Source organism: Ranitomeya imitator, chromosome 1 (assembly GCF_032444005.1).
Source record: "Ranitomeya imitator isolate aRanImi1 chromosome 1, aRanImi1.pri, whole genome shotgun sequence".
NCBI lineage: Eukaryota > Metazoa > Chordata > Amphibia > Anura > Dendrobatidae > Ranitomeya > Ranitomeya imitator.
The window spans coordinates 738,988,785-739,013,225 of record NC_091282.1 but is presented as its reverse complement, the minus strand read 5'-3'; the positions used below and the strand labels follow the sequence as shown (position 1 = coordinate 739,013,225).

At 45.4% G+C, this 24,441-nt stretch overlaps 1 protein-coding gene across 1 annotated transcript; it reads left to right on the top strand.

Annotated features, from left to right (window-relative positions):
* Positions 1-5,429: 5,429 nt before the first annotated feature.
* Positions 5,430-23,669, top strand: WDR89 (WD repeat domain 89). Its single transcript, XM_069733862.1, has 2 exons — positions 5,430-5,532; positions 20,792-23,669. The coding sequence occupies exon 2, from the start codon at positions 20,815-20,817 to the stop codon at positions 21,964-21,966; it is 1,152 nt and encodes a 383-aa protein (XP_069589963.1). The 5' UTR covers positions 5,430-5,532; positions 20,792-20,814; the 3' UTR covers positions 21,967-23,669.
* The last annotated feature ends 772 nt before the right edge of the window (positions 23,670-24,441 follow it).

Sequence of the window (24,441 nt, the reverse complement as noted above, 5' to 3'; positions counted from 1 at the left end):
CCTTTTGTCCATTACCTTAATGTGCTCTTTGTCATCATATTCTGTCATGGCGTTTGTGGATTCAGGCGCTGCCCTGAATCTGATGGATTTGGATTATGCTAAACGTTGTGGATTTTTCTTGGAGCCTTTGCGGTGTCCTATTCCGTTGAGAGGAATTGATGCTACACCTTTGGCCAAGAATAAGCCTCAGTACTGGGCCCAGCTGACCATGTGCATGGCTCCTGCACATCAGGAAGTTATTCGCTTTCTGGTACTGCATAATTTGCATGATGTGGTCGTGTTGGGGTTGCCATGGCTACAAACCCATAATCCAGTATTGGATGGAACTCTATGTCGGTAACCAGCTGGGGTTGTCAGGGAGTACATGGTGATGTTCCATTTTTGTCTATTTCGTCATCCATTCCTTCTGACATCCCAGAGTTCTTGTCGGACTTTCAGGATGTATTTGAAGAGTCCAAGTCTGATGCCCTACCTCCGCATAGGAATTGTGATTGTGCTATCGATTTGATTCCTGGTAGTAAATTCCCTAAGGGTCGTTTATTTAATTTGTCCGTACCTGAACACACCGCTATGCGCAGTTATGTGAAGGAGTCCCTGGAGAAGGGACATATTCGCCCATCGTCGTCACCATTGGGAGCAGGGTTCTTTTTTGTAGCCAAGAAGGATGGTTCGCTAAGACCGTGTATTGATTACCGCCTTCTTAATAAGATCACTGTTAAGTTTCAGTATCCCTTGCCATTGATATCTGACTTGTTTGCTCGGATTAAGGGGGCTAGTTGGTTTACTAAGATTGATCTTCGTGGTGCGTATAATCTGGTGAGAATCAGGCAGGGAGATGAATGGAAAACGGCATTTAATACGCCCGAGGGTCATTTTGAGTATCTGGTGATGCCGTTCGGACTTGCCAATGCTCCATCTGTTTTTCAGTCTTTTATGCATGACATTTTCCGTGAGTATCTGGATAAATTCTTGATTGTTTACTTGGATGACATTTTGATCTTCTCAGATGATTGGGAGTCTCATGTGAAGCAAGTCAGAATGGTTTTCCAGGTACTGCGTGCTAATTCCTTGTTCGTGAAGGGATCAAAGTGTCTCTTCGGTGTGCAGAAAGTTTCATTTTTGGGGTTCATCTTTTCCCCTTCTACTATCGAGATGGATCCGGTTAAGGTTCAGGCCATCCAGGATTGGACTCAGCCGACATCTCTAAAAAGTCTGCAGATATTCCTGGGCTTTGCTAATTTTTATCGTCGCTTCATCTGTAATTTTTCTAGCATTGCCAGACCATTGACCGATTTGACCAAGAAGGGTGCTGATTTGGTTAATTGGTCTTCTGCTGCCGTGGAAGCTTTTCAGGAGTTGAAGCGTCGTTTTTGCTGTGCCCCTGTGTTGTGTCAACCTGATGTTTCTCTTCCGTTCCAGGTCGAGGTTGATGCTTCTGAGATTGGTGCAGGGGCGGTTTTGTCACAGAGAGGTTCTGGTTGCTCAGTGTTCAAACCATGTGCTTTCTTTTCCAGGAAATTTTCTGCTGCTGAGCGTAATTATGATGTGGGCAACCGAGAGTTGCTGGCCATGAAGTGGGCATTCGAGGAGTGGCGTCATTGGCTTGAGGGTGCTAAGCATCGCGTGGTGGTTTTGACTGATCATAAGAACCTTACTTATCTTGAGTCTGCCAAGCGCTTGAATCCTAGACAGGCCCGTTGGTCGTTATTTTTTGCTCGTTTTGATTTTGTGATTTCATACCTTCCGGGCTCTAAAAATGTGAAGGCGGATGCTCTGTCTAGGAGTTTTGTGCCCGACTCTCCGGGGTTATCTGAGCCGGCGAGTATCCTCAAGGAAGGAGTCATTGTGTCTGCCATCTCCCCTGATTTGCGGAGAGTGTTGCAGAAATTTCAGGCTAATAAACCTGATCGTTGTCCGGCCGAGAAACTGTTCGTCCCTGATAGGTGGACTAGTAAAGTTATCTCTGAACTTCATTGTTCGGTGCTGGCCGGTCATCCAGGAATCTTTGGTACCAGGGAGTTGGTTGCTAGATCCTTCTGGTGGCCATCTCTGTCACGGGATGTGCGTGCTTTTGTGCAGTCCTGTGGAATTTGTGCTAGGGCTAAGCCCTGCTGTTCACGTGCCAGTGGGTTGCTTTTGCCCTTGCCGGTCCCGAAGAGGCCTTGGACACATATTTCGATGGATTTCATTTCTGACCTTCCCGTTTCTCAAAAAATGTCGGTCATTTGGGTGGTCTGTGATCGCTTTTCTAAAATGGTCCATCTGGTGCCCTTGGTTAAATTGCCTTCCTCCTCTGATTTGGTGCCTTTGTTCTTCCAGCATGTGGTTCGTTTACATGGCATTCCTGAGAATATTGTTTCTGACAGAGGTTCCCAGTTTGTCTCGAGGTTCTGGCGAGCCTTTTGTGGTAGGATGGGCATTGACCTATCTTTCTCCTCGGCCTTCCATCCTCAGACTAATGGCCAGACCGAACGAACCAATCAGACCTTGGAAACATATCTGAGATGTTTTGTTTCCGCTGACCAGGATGATTGGGTGTCATTTTTGCCGTTGGCTGAGTTCGCCCTTAATAATCGGGCCAGCTCGGCTACCTTGGTCTCTCCATTTTTCTGCAATTCTGGGTTCCATCCTCGTTTCTCTTCAGGACAGGTTGAGTCTTCGGACTGTCCTGGTGTGGATTCTGTGGTGGACAGGTTGCAGCAGATCTGGACTCAGGTAGTGGACAATTTGACCTTGTCCCAGGAGAAGGCTCAGCTTTTCGCTAATCGCAGACGCCGTGTGGGACCCCGACTTCGTGTTGGGGATCTGGTTTGGTTATCTTCTCGTCATATTCCTATGAAGGTTTCCTCTCCTAAATTTAAACCTCGTTTTATTGGTCCGTATAGGATTTCTGAGATTCTCAATCCGGTGTCTTTTCGTCTGACCCTCCCAGACTCCTTTTCCATACATAATGTATTCCATAGGTCGTTGTTGAGGAGATACGTGGCACCTATGGTTCCATCTGTGGAGCCTCCTGCCCCTGTTTTGGTGGTGGGGGAATTGGAGTATATTGTGGAGAAGATTTTGGATTCTCGTGTCTCTAGACGGAAACTCCAGTATCTGGTCAAATGGAAGGGTTATGCTCAGGAAGATAATTCCTGGGTTTTTGCCTCTGATGTCCATGCCCCAGATCTTGTTCGTGCCTTTCATGTGGCTCATCCTGGTCGGCCTGGGGGTTCTGGTGAGGGTTCGGTGACCCCTCCTCAAGGGGGGGGTACTGTTGTGAATTCTGTGGCTGAGTTCACTTCTGTGGTCACAAGTGGTATTGCAGTCTCTGGGCTTCCTCCCTCAGGTGTTTTGGTGAGCTTGTTGGCTGCCTTGCTATTTAGCTCCACCTGAGTCTGTCTTCCTTGCTCCTTGTCAATGTTCCAGTGTTGGATCTGAGCTACTGCATCTTTCCTTGGGCCTGCTGCTCTGCTAGATAAGTGCTTCTAGTTTGTTTTCTGTTTTTTCTGTCCAGCTTGCTATTAACTTTTGCTGGAAGCTCTGAGAAGCAAAGGGGTGCACCGCCGTGCTGTTAGTTCGGCACGGTGGGTCTTTTTGCCCCTTTGCGTGGTTTTCGTTTTAGGGTTTTTTGTAGACTGCATAGTTCTCTTTGCTATCCTCGCTCTGTCTAGAATATCGGGCCTCACTTTGCTGAATCTATTTCATTCCTACGTTTGTCTTTTCATCTTGCTAACAGTCATTATATGTGGGGGGCTGCCTATTCCTTTGGGGTAGGTAAGTCAGGCTTGTATTTCTATCTGCAGGCTAGTCAGCTCCTCAGGCAGTGTCGAGTTGCATAGGTAGTGATAGGCGCAATCCACTGCTGCTTATAGTTGTGTGAGGATAGATCAGGTACTGCAGTCTACAGAGATTCCACGTCTCAGAGCTCGTCCTATTGTTTTTGGTTATTGCCAGATCTCTGTATGTGCGCTGATTACTGCACGCTGTGTTGCCTGATTGCCAGCCATAACAGCTGACAACTCCTTGTTCCTGGGATGGTGGAGCAGGGTGCTGACAACTCCTTGCTCATGGGGTGGTGGAGCAGGGTGCTGACAACTCCTTGCTCCTGGGATGGTGGAGCAGGGTGCTGACAACTCCTTGCTCCTGGGATGGTGGAGCAGGACGCTGACAACTCCTTGCTCCTGGGACGGTGGAGCAGGACGCTGACAACTCCTTGCTCTTGGGACGGTGGAGCAGGGTGCTGACAACGCCTTGCTCATGGGGTGGTGGTGCAGGGTGCTGACAACTCCTTGCTTCTGGGATGGTGGAGCAGGACGCTGACAACTCCTTGCTTCTGGGATGATGGAGCAGGACGCTGACAACTCCTTGTTCCTGGGATGGTGGAGCAGGACGCTGACAACTCCTTGCTACTGGGATGGTGGAGCAGGGTGCTGACAACTCCTTGCTCATGGGGTGGTGGAGCAGGGTGCTGACAACTCCTTGCTCCTGGGATGGTGGAGCAGGGTACTGACAACTCCTTGCTCCGCCGCTATATTCAACTGTATCTGCGACCTAAGGGTATGTACACACGTTGCGGATTTGGCCCTGCAGATTAGCAGCTGTTTTCCATGCATTGTACAGTACCATGTACACCTATGGAAAACCAAATCCGCTGTGCCCATGTGGAAAATTCAGCTTGGATACGCTGCGTTGTTTATTCCGCAGCATGTCAATTCTTTGTGCGGATTCTGCAGCGTTTTACACCTGTTCCATAATTGGAATCGGCAGGTGTAAATCCGCACAGAAAAATCTGCAACATGGGCGCATACCCTTCGGATACAGATGAAACTGAAACCTGCCAGCAACCTCCTTTGACAGTTCCCAAATCGGGGAGCGTTCCATAGGGCCTGAGGGCTTTGAGAAACATGACTTCATGGCCTACAGATAAAGGGATTCTCCCTTTTCAAAGATTATTGCTCCAGAGGCTCAGGGGAGAAAAAATGTCCAAACTTCGCTCCTATTAACCCTCTCAGTCTCCACTGCTTTGGTTGTTGATCAGCTACAGCGATGACATGTCGACAACGCTGCAGGCAATCACTGCGCACATGTAGACAGCGCAAGGAGCCGAGCTCAGGGATTGTCTGCAGCATTGTCGAAGTGACGTCATAGCTACAGCCAATCAGCCATAGTGTGGCCTTTCCTCTCAGTGTGCCTATATGTTTATTCCAGGCACAGCCTCTGATCATTTCACCTCATGTTTCTATGAAAAAAGCACCCATTTTATTTACTAACAACAAGCTTTATCGACAAAGCACAGACGACCACTCCAGGGCTGAGAGAGGAAGACTATTATATAGACAGCGTGCTACATGGTCACTAGAGGAACGCCCACATCCTACTAGTGCCGGTTACATAGGTAACGTGGAGGGGTGGGGCATAAAGACTGGGCGGAGCTATTGTAGCTGGAAGTTGTAACGCAGTGAAGTGCGCCTGCGCGACATCCAATAAGGCTTCTGCTCTGCACATGGGCATGTAGGACTTTACTGACGGCTGTCGTAATTGTCCTAGGTAAGTGTTCTGTATGCATGTGATAAGTGAGTGTAGCTGTCAGTGCCCGCTGGGGGTTGTAGTTCCTCATCAGTGGCACAGCACAAGCCTCTGAGGCTGCTGTGTTACTGTTTCCATACATGACAGACATTATGCTGCTGTATGTTTGCATCGTGTCCAGATGTTTCCGGAAATATTTTAGCTCTTAAAGGTGACATTTCTTATTTTCTCCATTGCTTCGGAGCGTCTACACTAAGAAGTGAAGCTAACTTATGTGTAGGTAGAAAACAAATGAAGTATACAGCTCCTGTGTAGACTTGCGCGTCTCCATGGTTACAGATGGCAAACAAGCCTTGGGTACGCTTGAGGTCATGTGTAACCGTGGCAACACAGTACTCTGTATAGAAGCTGTGTGCACAAAACGCTAGGAGCTTTTTAGCCAGTGCGATTCGCAATGATTAAAGAGGCTGTTCTCTATTCAGGACAATTTTATTTTTTAGTATGACTTAAACGTATGTATTTTAGGATAAAACTCATTTTTGTAATTTGGGTTTGTTAAAAATGTTAGCCCTGTTTGACTTCTACAGCTTCTATTTTGTACTATTGCTGGCTGCCTAATGAGTTAACTGAGAGTCTGTTAGTGAGCTCCATCTGTCCAGTGGGAGAGTCTGTGACTTTTATCTGAGCTCCTCTCAGCTGATTTATGACCGCAGACCACATCAAAGTAGAATGTGTTGGGGGAAATGAAGAGCCTGGCTTTTGCAGGCTTATAATATTGATGGCCTTTTAGGGGCAGCCAGATGGCCTTATAAATGGGACCGAGATCGGACATCAGTGCACGGACTGGCCGGCCTCTCTCCCTACCCGAGCGGGACAGCTTCATGTATTTCTGTGCCACTGTCCCGCCCGGGTCGGGAGAGCCGCCAGCCAATCTGATCAGCCGTCTGTGCCCTAATTATAAGACCTCAATATCAGCTCAGTGGGGTCCGGCTCCTTGCATTTCCCCCTGATCAGTCTGAATAGGAGCGGAGCTGCATTACCCAGGAACGGTTACTACCCAGTGTGTGGAGCTGCGCTGCTCGGCCTCTGTTCGCTTTTTGGCATCCGTAGTGAGACCTCCAGTCCCGCTGTCCGTCTCTGATGTCTTCTAGGTACTATATATAGAATATTGCTGTAATGTGGCCCAGTATAGAAGCAGCGTCATATGGAACATTATTAGACATACAGTCCTGTAATATGGACCTGTCTTTTCGTGGCGTACCTGTCACTGTGATTGCGCCCAGGTATATGTCACTTTGAAAAACAGCAGAGTTTAAAAAAACAAACAAAACAACTAAGTCGGGGACTGTAAGGAGAGATGAGACGACTGACAGATCTCTCCATGTGAAATGTCAGCTGGAGCGATGGGGACCTGGGATTATTCATCCTAGACGCTCATACCTAGCAGCCACATTCTGCAGCATTTCATGGTAAAATATATCTGGTAGCAATAGACAAAGCGACCTCGCATTCATGCAGCACATATCAACTGACGATTCCCTTTAAATGACGTCTATGGGAGTTATTGGTTCTCATTTAGGGCAGGTGCTGACGACTGTATTTGCTGTCCTGGAACGATCTGACAAAACATCGGATCTCACCCGGACCAATGTTAGTCTATGGGGCCGCGCATGTGTCCAATCATTTCTTCGAACACAGTCAGTCCAAGGAGAAGATCGCTGCGTCCCCAAGTTTGATCCAATATTCAGATCGCACTCGGCCATGAAAGTCAATGAGTCTGTGGAAACCATTGGACTGCACTCTGATGACATCTAAGTGCAGCCCGATTTCTACGCACTGACAGAATGGAGAAGATGGTGATATTATTTTTTTTTCATCTTTTCCATATCCAAGGGAATCGGATCACACTATGATGACTTTCTGATCAGAGTGCGATTAGCGTAATTACCCCAATTCTCATGGATTGGTGGTGTGACCCCAGCGTGTGACTAAGTGATTAGTATTAGAATAATATGTATGGCTATGATTCTCCAGTGGACATTTGTGATCTTTTTTTATGTGTAAACTTTTCTGACTATTGGCTAAATCCCTCCATTTTTTTTTATATATATTTTTTTTTTATTGAAAAAATAAATAACTGTATACAGATGTGTCACAAAAATATATCTTTCTAACTGAACAGTTAAACTTCTGAAAAAATCCATTATTTATATATACAAAAAAAATAAATGAATTTAGAAATAAATAAAACAAAATCCCAAAAATATTTCATGATGTCCATGTAGTACTCAGTTTGTCCACCAGAGTGTGCTATTGCTCCAATTGTGACCTGTAGTGTCATCACAAGCTTCCCCATTCATAATCCTGCAGCTTTATTACATGGATGACACTGAATACTCTGTGCCAGCGAGTGTGCATGGCATTGGGACTACGCCAGCTGTACGGCCCCCATAAAGCAGGGCCCCCTCTCGATGCACACTGTGAATGGTGCCTCTTCTCTGTTGCTGCCTTCGGCATGTACCCACCTCGTGGTTGGTAGTGTCCTCTGGGAAATGGATCAAGAAAAAAACTGCTTTGTTAAAGTGAGGGTTTTATTTGTAAATAATCCTACTGCTATTCCTAAAAATGTCATATCAGGAACTGTAAAAAAAAAAATAAAATACAAAAAAAAATGATTTTAGCAGAGATGAAGAAAATCAGTTCATGCTATGTGGGTATTAAGGTTTGTTTTTGTTTTTTTAATTCTTTTTTTTTTTTAGATTTTTTTTTTCTTGTGTCTGAAGACTACGCTCATGGACATCCATAGAGTAGGACCCCCCCCAAAAATGTGTTGAATTAAAACTGATGCTGAGGACACTGGGCATGCTGGGCAGCACGGTGGCGCAGTGGTTAGCACAGCAGCCTTGCAGCGCTGGGGTCCTGGGTTCTAATCCCACCCAGGACAACCTCTGCAAAGAGTTTGTATGTTCTCTCTGTGTTTGCGTGGGTTTCCTCCGGGCACTCCGGTTTCCTCCCACATTCCAAAGACATACTGTATGATAGGGATTCTAGATTGTGAGCCCCATCGGGGACAGCGATGATAATGTGTGCAAATTGTAAAGCGCTGCGGAATATGTTAGCGCTATATAAAAATAAAGATTATTATTATTATTATAGAAGCAATGTGATTGGTTGGCTCTTTTATTTTCAAAGTGGAGGATAGAAAATGAGAGCTGGGATATGATTGGCTGCTGTGGGCAGAGGACTGTGACTTTACGACGTGCAGGGATGTGCAATTTGTCTGCAAATAATGTTTATCAGGATTTTACCCATTAGTTACAATGGAGACCCCGTCACTCTTGTTTTTGATACAGTTCTGCAACCCTCCCCCCAAAAAATGTCGAAAAACGCGTAAGTGCGGGAAAAGGTGCGTGGATTTCAGTTTAGAAACCTCGGCATAAAATCTGCACTTCGTTTTACTCCGTCCCATAGTCCCATCCGCAGTGATGGTGCACGGGGAGTTGAAATCCAATTTTCTTTTTTATTATCCCCAGAAGTTCACTTTTTGCCCTGTGATAAATAGAAGAATTCCTGCGGAAATGACCAAATCCCATCTGATACCTTCAGCTTTTTATTTGTGAATTCCTTGTGTGCTGTTATTAGGAAGATCTCCCATTTCCTGCCCCTCTGGTGCTGACCCCATAGATGCGGGGCCTTGTCTCTCTACGATGCTTTCAAGCCATTTCCTGGTGCGTGGCGGATGAGTTTGGCACCCGCGGTTTTCATGCTTTTGCATGTGATGGTTTCAGTTTTATTATTTTTGCACTGAAGTGTTAACTTAGGAACACCGATATTCTTAGCGAGATGAAGAGTTTGGGTGCCCATTTTAGTCTCCCTAGAGATGAGCGAATTTGCCTGTGTGTTGGCACTCTATGCATGTGCTATGACTGTCGCACAGCCGCGACACATGCAGCTCCATTCCTCTTTTAGGCCAAGGTTTCGCAGCGATTTTGGCTTCAGCATGGGTTGTCTGGCCAAAGTTTGCTGTATGAGGCTGCCATATCATTATGGTTACATTGCACCCAGTCAAGGAAGTTGGAATCCGCTGCATTTTTTGCACCCTGTTTGAGTACCTTGTGGGTCACAATGCAATTTTATTCACCTTCAATGTAGCGGCATGATCCACATTTGGTGCGTGACCTGTGTCCTCACCAAAGCCACCGTGTACCCCATCTGCGCATCACTGATCCCTACACACACAATCTGGGGACACAAGATGATGAAGGGGTTTTATCATCACCTATTCCTAGGATTTGCCATCACGTTATATTGGGTGGCAGTCCGACTTCTGGAACATGAAGCGGATGCACTGCTGGTAGAGTGCTGTGTCCCCATTTAATATTCCCCTGCACACCGACCCTTTATTTCAAGCTGGGTAACCAGGACCACTCTGCAGGAACACCCCCCCTTCATCATTAAACGAGTTGCATAAAGGTACCTTCACAGTGACCAACTTTAGAACGATGACTATAGCGATCCGTGATGTTGCAGCGTCCTGGATAGCGATATCGTTGTGTTTGACACGCAACAGCGATCAGGATCCTGCTGTGACATCGCTGGTCGGAGCTAGAGGGCCAGAACTTTATTTAGTCGCTGGATCACCCGCTGACATCGCTGAATCGGCGTGTGTGACGCCGATCCAGCGATGTGTTCACTTGTAACCAGGGTAAATATCGGGTTACCAAGTACAGGGCCGCGCTTAGTAACCCGATGTTTACCCTGGTTACCATTGTAAATGTAAAAAAAAAAAAAATACTACATACGTCAGCTTCCCGCACTGTGTCAGCGCCGGCCGGCCGTAAAGCAGAGCACAGCGGTGACGTCACCGCTCTGCTTTACGGCCGGCGCTTACACAGTGCAGGGAAGCTGACGCCGGGGGATGCGACAGACACCGGAATGTAAGTATGTAGTGTTTTTTTTTTTTTTTTTTTTTTACATTTACAATGGTAACCAGGGCAAACATCGGGTTACTAAGCGCGGCCCTGCGCTTAGTAACCCGATGTTTACCCTGGTTACCTGGGGACTTCGGCATCGTTGGTCGCTGGAGAGCTGTCTGTGTGACAGCTCTCCAGCGACCACACAACGACTAAACAGCGACGGTACCTTAACCCTCATTCTCAGGATCAGTTATCTCAAGTCAGACTCCACCATTGACAAAGCGATGGGGTATCTGGTATCCCTGTGATATGGATGAAATGTCCTACATTCCCAGGAGGAATAACAGAGGAACGGCACAATGCAGAGTTATAAGTAAAGTGGCTCCAGAAATGTCAAGTAAATGGGAAGAAAAGTATCTACTAGAGGTTGGTACACAAAATGAGAATGCTTGGTCTGGGGGAAAATGTGTGTAAATGGGTTAGTAACTGGCTTAGTGATAGAAAGCAGAGGGTGGTTATAAATGGTATAGTCTCTAACTGGGTCGCTGTGACCAGTGGGGTACCGCAGGGGTCAGTATTGGGACCTGTTCTCTTCAACATATTCATTAATGATCTGGTAGAAGGTTTACACAGTAAAATATCGATATTTGCAGATGATACAAAACTATGTAAAGCAGTTAATACAAGAGAAGATAGTATTCTGCTACAGATGGATCTGGATAAGTTGGAAACTTGGGCTGAAAGGTGGCAGATGAGGTTTAACAATGATAAATGTAAGGTTATACACATGGGAAGAGGGAATCAATATCACCATTACACACTGAACGGGAAACCACTGGGTAAATCTGACAGGGAGAAGGACTTGGGGATCCTAGTTAATGATAAACTTACCTGGAGCAGCCAGTGCCAGGCAGCAGCTGCCAAGGCAAACAGGATCATGGGGTGCATTAAAAGAGGTCTGGATACACATGATGAGAGCATTATACTGCCTCTGTACAAATCCCTAGTTAGACCGCACATGGAGTACTGTGTCCAGTTTTGGGCACCAGTGCTCAGGAAGGATATAATGGAACTAGAGAGAGTACAAAGGAGGGCAACAAAATTAATAAAGGGGATGGGAGAACTACAATACCCAGATAGATTAGCGAAATTAGGATTATTTAGTCTAGAAAAAAGACGACTGAGGGGCGATCTAATAACCATGTATAAGTATATAAGGGGACAATACAAATATCTCGCTGAGGATCTGTTTATACCAAGGAAGGTGACGGGCACAAGGGGGCATTCTTTGCGTCTGGAGGAGAGAAGGTTTTTCCACCAACATAGAAGAGGATTCTTTACTGTTAGGGCAGTGAGAATCTGGAATTGCTTGCCTGAGGAGGTGGTGATGGCGAACTCAGTCGAGGGGTTCAAGAGAGGCCTGGATGTCTTCCTGGAGCAGAACAATATTGTATCATACAATTATTAGGTTCTGTAGAAGGACGTAGATCTGGATATTTATTATGATGGAATATAGGCTGAACTGGATGGACAAATGTCTTTTTTCGGCCTTACTAACTATGTTACTATGTATGTTACTAAGATATATCAAGAGACTGAATATGGAGGAAAAAATAATACACTGCTCAAAAAAAAAATAAAGGGAACACTTAAACAACAGACTATAACTCCACGTAAATCAAACATCTGTGAAATCAAAATATCCACTTAGGAAGCAACACTGTTTGACAATCAATTTCACATGCTGTTGTGCAAATGGAATAGACAACAGATGGAAATTATTGGCAATTATCAAGACACACTCAATAAAGGAGTGGTTCTGCAGGTGGGGACCACAGACCACATCTCAGTACCAATGCTTTCTGGCTGATGTTTTGGTCACTTTTGAATGTTGGTTGTGCTTTCACACTCGTGGTAGCATGAGACGGACTCTACAACCCACACAAGTGGCTCAGGTAGTGCAGCTCATCCAGGATGGCACATCAATGCGAGCTGTAACAAGAAGGTTTGCTGTGTTTGTCAGTGTAGTGTCCAGAGGCTGGAGGCGCTACCAGGAGACAGGCCAGTACACCAGGAGACGTGGAGGGGGCCGTAGGAGGGCAACAATCCAGCAGCAGGACCTCTACCTCAGCCTTTGTGCAAGGAGAAACAGGAGGAGCACTGCCAGAGCCCTGCAAAATGACCCCCAGCAGGCCACAAATGTACATGTCTGCACAAACGGTTAGAAACTGACTCTATAAGGATGGTCTGAGTGCCCGATGTCCACAGATGGGGGTTGTGCTCACAGCCCAACACCATGCAGGACGCTTGGCATTTGCCGCAAAACACCAGGATTGGCAAACTTGCCACTGGCATCCTGTGCTCTTCACAGGTGAAAGCAGGTTCACACTGAGCACAGGTGTGACAGAGTCTGGAGACGCCGTGGAGAGTGATCTGCTGCCTTCAACATCCTTCAGCATGACCGATTTGGCAGTGGGTCAGTAATGGTGTGGGGTGGCATTTTTTTGGAGGGCCGCACAGCCGTCCATGTGCTCACCAGAGGTAGCCTGACTGCCATTAGGTACCGAGATGAGATCCCAAGACCCCTTGTGAGACCATATGCTGGTGCGGTTGGCCCTGGGTTCCTCCTAATGCAGGACAATGCCAGACCTCATGTGGCAGGAGTGTCAGCAGTTCCTGCAAGATGAAGGCATTGAAGCTATGGACTGGCCCGCCCGTTCCCCAGACCTGAATCAGATTGAACACATCTGGGACATCATGTCTCTCACCATCCACCAACGTCACGTAGCACCACAGACTTTCCAGGAGTTGGCAGATGCTTTAGTCCAGGTATGGCAGGAGATCCCTCAGGAGACCATCCGCCGCCTCATCAGGAGCATGACCAGGCATTGTAGCGAAGGTCATACAGGCACGTGGAGGCCACACACACTATGGAGCATCATTTCCTTGTCTTGAGGCATTTCCACTGACGTTGGATCAGCCTGTAACTTCATTTTCCACTTTGATTTTGAGCATCATTCCAACTCCAGACCTCCGTGGGATATTAGTTGTGATTTACGTTGATCATTTTTAGGTTTTATTGTTCTCAACACATTCCACTATGTAATGAATAAAGATTTACAACTGGAATATTTCATTCAGTGATATCTAGGATGTGGGATTTTAGTGTTTCCTTTATTTTTTTAACAGTGTATATTCATAATATTCCAGGAAGAATAATATAGGCAAAGTGCGATCCTGAACATTTCCTCCTGAATTATTTCATGAAGAAAACAAGTATCTTGTAAGGGAAGAGTCAGTCAGACAAGGATCGCAAAGCAATGTTCGGACTGACCAGTGGCTCTCCCTACCTGAGCGTGACCGCGGCATAGAGACATATGAATCTGTCACGTTAGGGTAGGGAGAGCTGCTGGACAGTCTGAGCATTGAGTTGCAATCCCTGTCTGAGTTTTACTGTAGTTTGACGCTTCCCCAAGACCGTTATTTCAAGATGGATAAAACCCCCCTTTATTTAATTCATAAATTTCCAGTAGGAATAATAGGGGAGCAAATGCAGAAAATGATGTTACATTTTCAACTAATGGGGATGCAGGTACTTAATGTTGAAAGAGGTGGCAAGCCGAGGGCAAATTAGGTATAAATGTCTAATATTTAGGATGCATTACCGCCGTGCCTGGCCGCAGGGTGAATAGATGCAGGAGTTTACTGTATTACCGCAGACTGATCATGGCGGTGAGTGCATGCAGCAGCTGCACATTACATATCCAGGACCTGTAGAGAAGAGCTGCAGAGCGTGGCGGCAGTGCAGGTTCATCCATGGTATTATGTTCTAATATTCGTGTTTTCTCTGAGGGTTCGGATCATCCGGGGCTGCCCCTCATCCTCATTACTTTGGGTAGGAATATAGGCTATGTGGGTTTAATCTCTGAACGACACGTGGGATTATCCTTAATCTGACTGGCCGCAGGTTTACAAATCTCAATGTCACACACACAGCCTGTTATTGCAGCCTGATTTTTTTTTTTTTTTTTATTTCCCCAGCTCTGTATCCACTAAAAGTCAGGAGGAAAAAAAAAACAAACTAAAAAAATACACATTATCGATCTGCTAGAATATCCTCCTGGCGTTACTGCACGAGCCCCGCTATATTCTGCTCTCAGAAACGTGCCCGTTAAGGAAACAATATCAATTCCAGGGCAATTATCAGTCATTGTAGGCAATGCACTCATAAGTCACCTGTGCAGCGCAGAAAACCTCAGCTCGGATGGACAGGTTGTGCGGAGAAAGAAAGAGCTGAAACGTTATCTGTAACCCATCCTGAGCGAGGCTATCATTAGATGCAGTGTCACCCGGCGCTGACCTGACGCTGGCTCCAGGCCCAGATGTTTTCTAAGGTTGCGTTGCTCAAATTTCACAGGAAAAAAGCTGCTAATCAAGCACCACACTTAGCAAATAGAATCTGGACAGGAACAGGAGGGTTCAGCACAGCCGTCACCTACCAGCAGATCACTATGATCGTCCGGACATGTGGCATGTGTGTGGGGCAGAGAGCTGCGAGCCGAACAATCTTATCTAATATTCATGAGCAGCATTAGGCCTCGTGCAGCATACAGTGTGATACCACGTTGTATCTTTTGTAGTAGAACTGTGTTTCGCCATATGGCACTCCATCAGGTGCTGTATGTCCTACTTCTCTGGAAGCAATGGAAGAAAAACTCCACAAAGTGCAGCATGTGCCTAAGCTTTTTTTTTTGTAGGATTAGAGGCATATTTAGGTACAGTAGTTCCCCATGTACCTCTAGAGATGATAAGGATCTTGCATGCCCAATTTCAGACTGCCTTTTGTTCTCTAAGGGTACCGTCACACAGTGCAATTTTCATCGCTACGACGGTACGATCCGTGACGCTCCAGCGTCGTAACAATATCGCTCCAGCGTCGTAGACTGCTGTCACACTTTGCAATCTACGACACTGGAGCGATAATTTCATGACGTATGTGCGATGTAGAAGCCGTTGGTTACTATGCGCACATCGTATACGATATATGTTACACCATGCGATCATGCCGCCACAGCGGGACACTAGACGACGAAAGAAAGTTTCAAACGATCTGCTACGACGTACGATTCTCAGCGGGGTCCCTGATCGCAGGAGCGTGTCAGACACTGCGATATCGTAACTATATCGCTCGAACGTCACAAATCGTGCCGTCGTAGCGATCAAAATTGCACTGTGTGACAGTACCCTAAGGCTACGTTCACATTGGCGTTTCGCCAATGTGCGTCGCTGTTGCGCCGGCGACGCAGCGGCGACGCGCCCCTATGTTTAACATAGGGGACGCGTGCGTTTTTTGGGTGGCGTTTTTTGACACTTGCGTCGTTTACGACGCTAGCGTCGGACGCAAGAAAATGCAACAAGTTGCATTTTCTGTGCGTCCGATTCTCGTCAAAAAACGACGCACGCGTCGCAAAACGCGCGCGTTTTTGCGCGTTTTTTCATGCGTCGCGCCGCCGACGCAGGGCGGCGCAACGCTAGTGTGAACGTAGCCTAAGAGATAAGCTGCAGGCAAACAGGATCATGGGGTGCATTAAAAGAGGTCTGGATACACATGATGAGAGCATTATACTGCCTCTGTACAAATCCCTAGTTAGACCGCACATGGAGTACTGTGTCCAGTTTTGGTCACCGGTGCTCAGGAAGGATATAATGGAACTAGAGAGAGTACAAAGGAGGGCAACAAAATTAATAAAGGGGATGGGAGAACTACAATACCCAGATAGATTAGCGAAATTAGGATTATTTAGTCTAGAAAAAAGACGACTGAGGGGCGATCTAATAACCATGTATAAGTATATAAGGGGACAATACAAATATCTCGCTGAGGATCTGTTTATACCAAGGAAGGTGACGGGCACAAGGGGGCATTCTTTGCGTCTGGAGGAGAGAAGGTTTTTCCACCAACATAGAAGAGAATTCTTTACTGTTAGGGCAGTGAGAATCTGGAATTGCTTGCCTGAGGAGGTGGTGATGGCGAACTCAGTCGAGGGGTTCAAGAGAGGCCTGGATGTCTTCCTGGAGCAGAACAATATTGTATCATACAATTAGGTTCTGTAGAAGGACGTAGATCTGGGGATTTATTATGATGGAATATAGGCTGAACTGGATGGACAAATGTCTTTTTTCGGCCTTACTAACTATGTTACTATGTTACATCTGGTGATGGCCCTCTCAAAAGCACAGGAGCGCTCAGCCCTGTGTATGGAGGAGTCTGGAAGGAGAGCAGCCGACTGAACTGTCATTTGTCCTACAACCATATACAGTGCCTTGCGAAAGTATTCGGCTCCCTTGAATTTTTCAACCTTTTCCCACATATCAGGCTTCAAACATAAAGATACCAAATGTAAATTTTTGTTCAAGAATCAACAAGTGGAATACAATTGTGAAGTTGAACGAAATTTATTGGGTTTTACATTTTTGTGGAAATTTAAAAACTGAAAAGCGGGGCGTGCAATATTATTTGTCCCCTTTACTTTCAGTGCAGCAAACTCACTCCAGAAGTTCATTGTGGATCTCTAAATGATCCAATGTTGTGCTAAATGTCTAATGATGATAAATATAATCCACCTCTGTGTAATCAAGTCTCGGTATAAATGCACCAGCTCTGTGATAGCCTCAGGGTTCTGTTTGAAGCACAGAGAGCATCATAAAGACCAAGGAACACAACAGGCAGGTCCGTGATACTGTTGTGGGGAAGTTTAAAGCCAGATATGGGTACAAAATGATTTCCAAAACTTTAAATATCCCGAAGAGCACTGTGCAAGCGATCATATTGGGACAGTCTGTCCATAGGACAACAATCAGTCGTACACTGCATAAATCTGGCCTTTATGGAAGAGTGGCAAGAAGAAAGCCATTTCTCTAAGATATCCATAAAAAGTGTTGTTTAAAGTTCGCAACAAGCCACCTGGGAGACACACCAAACATGTGGAAGAAGGTGCTCTAGTCAGATGAAACCAAAATCGCACTTTTTGGCAACAATGCCAAACGATCTGTTTGGCGTAAAGGCAACATAGCTCATCACCCTGAACACACCATCCCCCACTGTCAAACATGGTGGTGGCAGCATCATGGTTTGGGCCTGCTTTTCTTCAGCAGGGACAGGGAAGATGGTTAAAATTGATGGGAAGATGGATGGAGCCAAATACAGGACCATTCTTGAAGAAAACCTGTTTGAGTCTGCAAAAAACCTGAGACTGGGATCGAGATTTGTCTTCCAACAAGACCATGATCCCAAACATAAAGCAAAATCTACAATGGAATGGATCACAAATAAACGTATTCAGGTGTTAGAATGGCCAAGTCAAAGTCCAGACCTCAATCCAATCGAGAATCTGTGGAAAGAGCTGAAAACTGCTGTTCACAAACGATCTCCATCAAACCTCACTGAGCTCGAGCTGTTTGCCAAGGAAGAATGGGCAAGAATTTCAGTCTCTCCATGTACAAAACTGATAGAGACATAGCCCAAGCGACTTGCAGCTGTAATTGCAGCAAAAGGTGGCGCAATAAAGTATTAAGTTAAAGGGGCCGAATAATATTGCACGCCCCACTTTTCAGTTTTTGAATTTCCACAAAAATGTAAAATAACCAATAAATTTTGTTCAACTTCACAATTGTGTTCAACTTGTTGTTGATTCTTCACCAAAAATTTACATTTGGTATCTTTATGTTTGAAGCATGATATGTGGGAAAAGGTTGAAAAGTTCCAGGGGGCCGAATACTTTTGCAGGGCACTGTACAGTGTATGGGGGACTTAAGCAGATCACAAAGAGATCCCTGGGTCAAGCTCCCTCTTCTTGCACTTGGAATATTGCAGCGCATACAATTTTCTTGTTGTGCTCCTATACCAATGATTGTCCTCTCCCTGTGCATTACTAGCAGATTCCCTGCCAATTCTACAGATGATTCTGAGTATTTTGGAGGGGTAACGGTGTCCTGTGGAGGCACTGAATCGTAGCCCACTGCTTTGGAAAATGTTAAGGCGTAATAAAAACAAAAGAAAAACCTCAACCAATCCAGTCCCTTTTTTATATTTGAAGTACCGTATCTTTAATTTGCCGTATTTTTGTCTATTTTTTTGCACCATTATTACTCCATTAACCTCATTTGGAAAATCAATCCATATGATTAAACACATATTTAGGTAAGACTTGTACAAATCTGTATGCTCGCTGTCCACTGCTGGTAGGCCCACCGCCCATTATCTAAGGAGGATTTGATGTGTTGTCCGATCCTCGGAAAGGAATTGGTGTCTCCCTGAGGCACTATGTGATGGTACACAGGTCTGTATATTGCGAAGGGGTAAAATAAAAAATGTCTTAACCAATCTAGTCCCCTTTTTTTAAAATTCCCGATATCTTTAATATGCAGCATTGCTTTTGTGGATTTTTTGGACTGTTACCGCTCCAGTCATTATGACTTTACCAGCTTCACTTGGCAAAATCAAATTAATTAAGCGATTTGAGAAGACGCGACTAAAATGATCTGAAGCCTTCGGGGAGAGTGTCTTCTAATTGCTGCTTGTTCATCCCTGTGTACAGCAACAGTGGCTGCTTTCCCAGGCGCAGTACTGCATGTGAATAGGCCTTTATCTTTTAACACTCGGGTCCCCGAACTTATTCATGTCTTGTAAAAATGTTGTAAGAATATCCAATGAATTCATCAAGATAGCGCTAAGGTCTTAAAGGGATTTTCTTGAAATATAGGTGCTTCTCACAACATTAGAATATCAAAAAGTTAATTTATTTCAGTTCTTCAATACAAAAAGTGAAACTCATAGTCATTCCAGAGTGATCTATTTCAAGTGTTTATTTCTGTTAATGTTGATGATTATGGCTTACAGCCAATGAAAACCCAAAAGTCATTATCTCAGTAAATTAAAATACTTTATAACTCCATCTTGAAAAAATGACTTTTAAATCTGAAATGTTGGCCTACTGAAATGTATTTTCAGGAACTGAACTCAATACTTGGTCGGGGCTCCTTTTGCATCAATTACTGCATCAATGCGGCGTGGCATGGAGGCGATCAGCCTGTGGCACTGCTGAGGTGTTATGGAAGCCCAGGTTGCTCATCTTTACATTCATGGATTTGGGGTAAAACAAAAAAATGTCTGGCAATAGGGTCTTATGAAAATTTTTTCCACAGTCGCTATGCATTAGGCCGGGGTCACACTTGCGAGTGCAATGCGAGAAACTCTGGCATCAATACCCGGCGCTGCTGCCCGGAGAGTGTGGCTGCATGTATTTCTATGCAGCTGAACGCCCCGGTCCCAAGTGCCGACGGCAGTGCCGGGTATTGGTGCAAGAGACTCTAGCGAGTTTCTCGCAATGCACAAGAGTGACCCCTGCCTTAGAGTACATATCAGGCTGCAGAATGAGCTAACAGTCAAGTCTGTCAGCAAGCTCCTTCTGACAACCGAGTTTGTAATCTTTATCTCTCGTTTTCTGCCTGAACTTCTACACTGATTAATGAGAACAGCAAAAAATGAATTTTGCTTTAGTGATAAATCAGCTTGTTGCTGCAGTCACTGGTCACTTATTCTTCAGTCTGCTGCAAAATGTACAGTGATGTGTAGAGGCTGTAGAAGCAAAACGGCCCAAAATTTCTAATGAAAAACTTTTTAGGGAAAACTAAGTTCTCCCAAATGTGTCCATATTATTTAAGTTTTTTTTTTTTTTTTTTTTTTAAACCCTACACCTGTACTTGGCCACAGTTTGTTAAAAAGAACAAAAAAAACCTGTGCTTTACTCACCCTTTCCAGGTCTGGTGATCAGTCCCCGCTGTTGTTCCTGGTGCCCGATATTCTCTGTCAGCGAGATGAGCAGCTTGTGCCGCTAAGCTCATAAGCTCACTGATTGGCTGCAGTACCGCTGACGTGGTTTTTTTTTTGTGTGTGTTTTACTCAAATGGCAGCCAAAACTAGAAAAAAAACACTTTTTTTTTAAAGGGGCCATCTCATACTTCTAAACACATTTGATAGGAAAATGAAAAATAGATATTCTCCTACCAGATTAGTGCCACTTCTCCATACTCTGCACTCTGGTCTCCTGGTTTCTTCTTCCGGTGTGACTGCTGCAGACAATCAGTGGCTTGCATGCGATACCTGTCGCATAGTGCAGAGTACGATGGAGTGGCGTCAGCCGAGTACGTGCAGCGCTGATTTTCTGGTCTTTTGTAACCCTATACCACTGGATTTTCTCCAGTTTGGTTATCGCACCCTTGATCTTTGTAGTTCGGAGATCTGTAGGACCACTGCCGTTTCCAGCACACTTGTCAATGTATGTTATCTTCATTTTGTATTTTAGATCTCAAGAATATTGTCCGCACCATGGACGCTTTAGAAGAGCAGCTTTCACACCTCGCTATAACCAAGCGCGCTGCCATGAAAGACAGCACAACTTATGTCCTCGATATCGACGTGTCAAATCCAGCGGAGGAACAAACCGGTCAGATAGTTGCCATTTTGTGTTGCGACAAAACAATCCGCTTATATAACCGGGAGACCATGACCTGTCTCCGTGAATATAACGCCCGCCCGGGCACACTGAGCGGCGTCCGTTTCTGCCACACGAATAGCAACCTGGTGCTTTCAGCTTGCAGCGATGCCACTGTAAGACTTTGGGACGCTCGGGTGACCGGTACTAGAGCTGTACAGCAATATACCGGTTACCCCTCCAATGTCTTCATCAGCTTGGATGTCAGCTGTAACGACCTTGTCGTCTGTGCAGGCACAGAGAAGGTGGAAGACGACGCGTTTCTGGTCTTCTGGGATGGAAGATACGTTCCGAATACCAAATCCAAGGAGCCGCTTGGAGCTTATTCAGAATCTCACAACAACGATGTCACCCATGTCCGTTTCCATCCAACCAACCCAAGCCTGGTGGCCACCGGTTCCACAGACGGGCTGGTCAACGTGTTTGATATCGGTGCAGATAACGAAGACGACGCGCTAACTTCTACCTGCAATTCCGATTCTTCTGTGAACATCGTTGGTTGGGCGGGAAGGGACTATAAGCAGGTATATTGCCTGACGCACAACGAAGGCTTCCTTTGGTGGGATCTCGCCCAGGTGGACACGGAGGAACCCATCACACTCTGTAAAGTAGAGGATGTAAGGGAAAACGTTAGCAGATGTCACGTCGACTATCTCATCGGGGGTTTCTATCATGAAATTCAGAATGCTCTGCTCCTTTTTGGAGGGTCTCACAATGGCGATATCAGCTTGCTAAATTGTGATTCGGGTAGGCTTGCACACTTAAAAACCTTAACCGGAGGGCACACTGACATTGTGCGCTCAGTCTACTGGTGCGGAGGAGATGACTGTTTGATAACTGGGGGGGAAGATGCTCAATTGCTTTTATGGAAGCCAAAAGTTAAAGAGGCATCACCTAAAAAGAGAGACTCCATGAAAATGGCTTCCTCTGTGCAGCAGAGGGTCCGTGTGCATACCACCAAATCCTTCCTGACCAAGCAAAAATGATCGAAATTAGGAGAAAAGTCACAGTTACGAGCTCGGGGATGTCTGTATAATGATCAGTACATGAGGCTTTATTCTGGATCTACTTCTTGCCTAGAAGTTTGCCTCTTTACATTTTGCCAAGAAATAACTGAGTGTAACACTGGCTGGAAATAAAGACGCATGACCACGACGATGTATGAAATGATCGGATTTTACTTGCAAGTGAGAAAATATGAGGCAAGACGCCATATGGTTGCCCTGGCATCAATCAGTAGGGGCTCCATGATTAATTCCACGTGGTCCCTAGTGTTTCATTATTTAGGATTGTGTTTGGTCACCTCCAAGAACCTTCTGCAGTTAATAATACAATGCCCTCTGCTGAATACTGGGGAGCACTGCGCCTCTACTTGATCTTATCAGCGACGAAGCAGATCTGTATAGTGGCACAAGGTGCTTAAAAAGTAAAATAAATGGCATGGGGATAACACAAAAGCATGGGCCACAGTCGTAGAGATGACTGCCGTGGCCTATGCCACCTCGGACTTTGCATAGAAATGTGCCTCCTTACCATAGAGGCCTAGAAAAAGACAGAGACAAGAAAGTAAAGCTGTAGGGTCCAATACTGTGCCATAACTGCAGGCAAAATCTTATTTCTTTTCACTTGTACTCACTGGATATATCATGAATATTTTAGGAGATGCCATTATCTATATTTTATGAGATGTGTGTAATGGGGGTTTTAATCACCTTTTTTTTTAAACTGGAAAATTCTGTTTTAATTGGAACTGGCAACTTTGGTTTTAATTATATCTATGGATTTGTGAAGTCATCTAATCAAATATCTGTAAGGTCAATGGCATCACTTGGGGTCCGATATTGAGTAATGGGGGCAGTTGTGCAGGTGCCTTATTGCACTTTGTATATTATATGTTTTATGTGGAACTTTTACCTATTTTCTAAACATCCTATTTCTTCAAATTAGATGAATTTTGTACTTTGTGTTCTGTGTCCGCAGTTCCTTCCCTGTATTATATGTATGCATTAAGGCTTTCCAATCCAACGGTGGTCTGCATCAATGGGTGTGTGGCCGCTTATAAGTCACCCTGTGGTACAGTATTGTCATTCACATTGAGCGGCTCAGCACTGGACATCATAGGAGAACGTCTCTGTACATGCAGGGTTCTCCAAGTTACTACACCCCTTGCCTTAGTGTTATTGCAACCATAGAGACCGGTTGTATCCCGCTCCGAATTCTCTTCAAGCTTCGACAGTGACTCGGTACATGAACCAGTGTGAATGTGGCCTAAGGGTAACACCTATTATCGGTATTTGTAAGCCAAAACCAGGAGTGAAACAAATCACCGCTTCTATATTTCTCACCCACTCCTGATTTTGACTTGCACATACTGATGTAAAATACTGACAGAATATTGATAGTGTGAACGTGGCCTTATGGCTTTGTGACGATGCCTCTATCTTAAGGTCAGGGCTAAATGCCGCCTTTGCTTGTCATAGTAACTTCCATGTTGCAATGTGCATGGATGAAAACTGGATCCAGATCATTGAAAAATCATCTGTCTGTATTTTGTTCTATACAAAAACAATAATGGACATCTGAAGGAGGCCTGACTCTGCAATTTGCAAGAGGGCCATTTGCCTCCCCCTTGTCTGTTTTACTGAATATTTGTATTCCTCATGAAATAATAAATTGACCTAAGCGTTGTACTACTTGGTGGTGTTCCTCAAATTCTCACATCGGGGCCGTCCCTGTTGGCTGCGTTCCTCTGCAGTTTTTCATATCGGGGCAGTATCCTGTATCCGTTGGCGGTGTTCTTCTGTAGATTCTCAGATCGGGGCCATACCCATTAGTAATGTTCCTCTGCAGATACTGACAGTATGTATGGAGGTACACACCACATTTGTGTTAAAGGGGTCTTGACAATACAACCTCTGCATATGACCTTTAAGTCCGTTATATTGGCCAGAGTGTATTTCATTAGTGTCTCCTATGGACATGGACTGTCCATGTTTGGTGAAGCTGAATACAGGACTTGTCGGGATGAGTGAAAAAAAACGCATCGAGTGGCAAGTTTCTTCCATCTAGGAAGAGAGGTCCATCATCGCCCATGGTGAGGCTGCTGCCACAAGGGTGAGGAGGTGAACACCTCCCTCCATTGTGTGCTGCCTCACCACGTGGGTGGAAGGTAGAGACCTCTGTACACACTTGGGTGCATGTCCCAGAGCTAAAATGTACATCTATAGAAGTTCAAATACTGGAGGAGACACATATTCCAAACATACAGTAAATCCATATGTCCTAATGAATTGTTACATCAATACACAACGTCCTTCTGAATATATACTTTGGGAAATACTAAAGGTACCGTCACACTAAGCGACGCTGCAGCGATACCGACAATGATGCCGTTCGCTGCAGCGTCGCTGTTTGGTCGCTGGAGAGCTGTCACACAGACAGCTCTCCAGCGACCAACGATC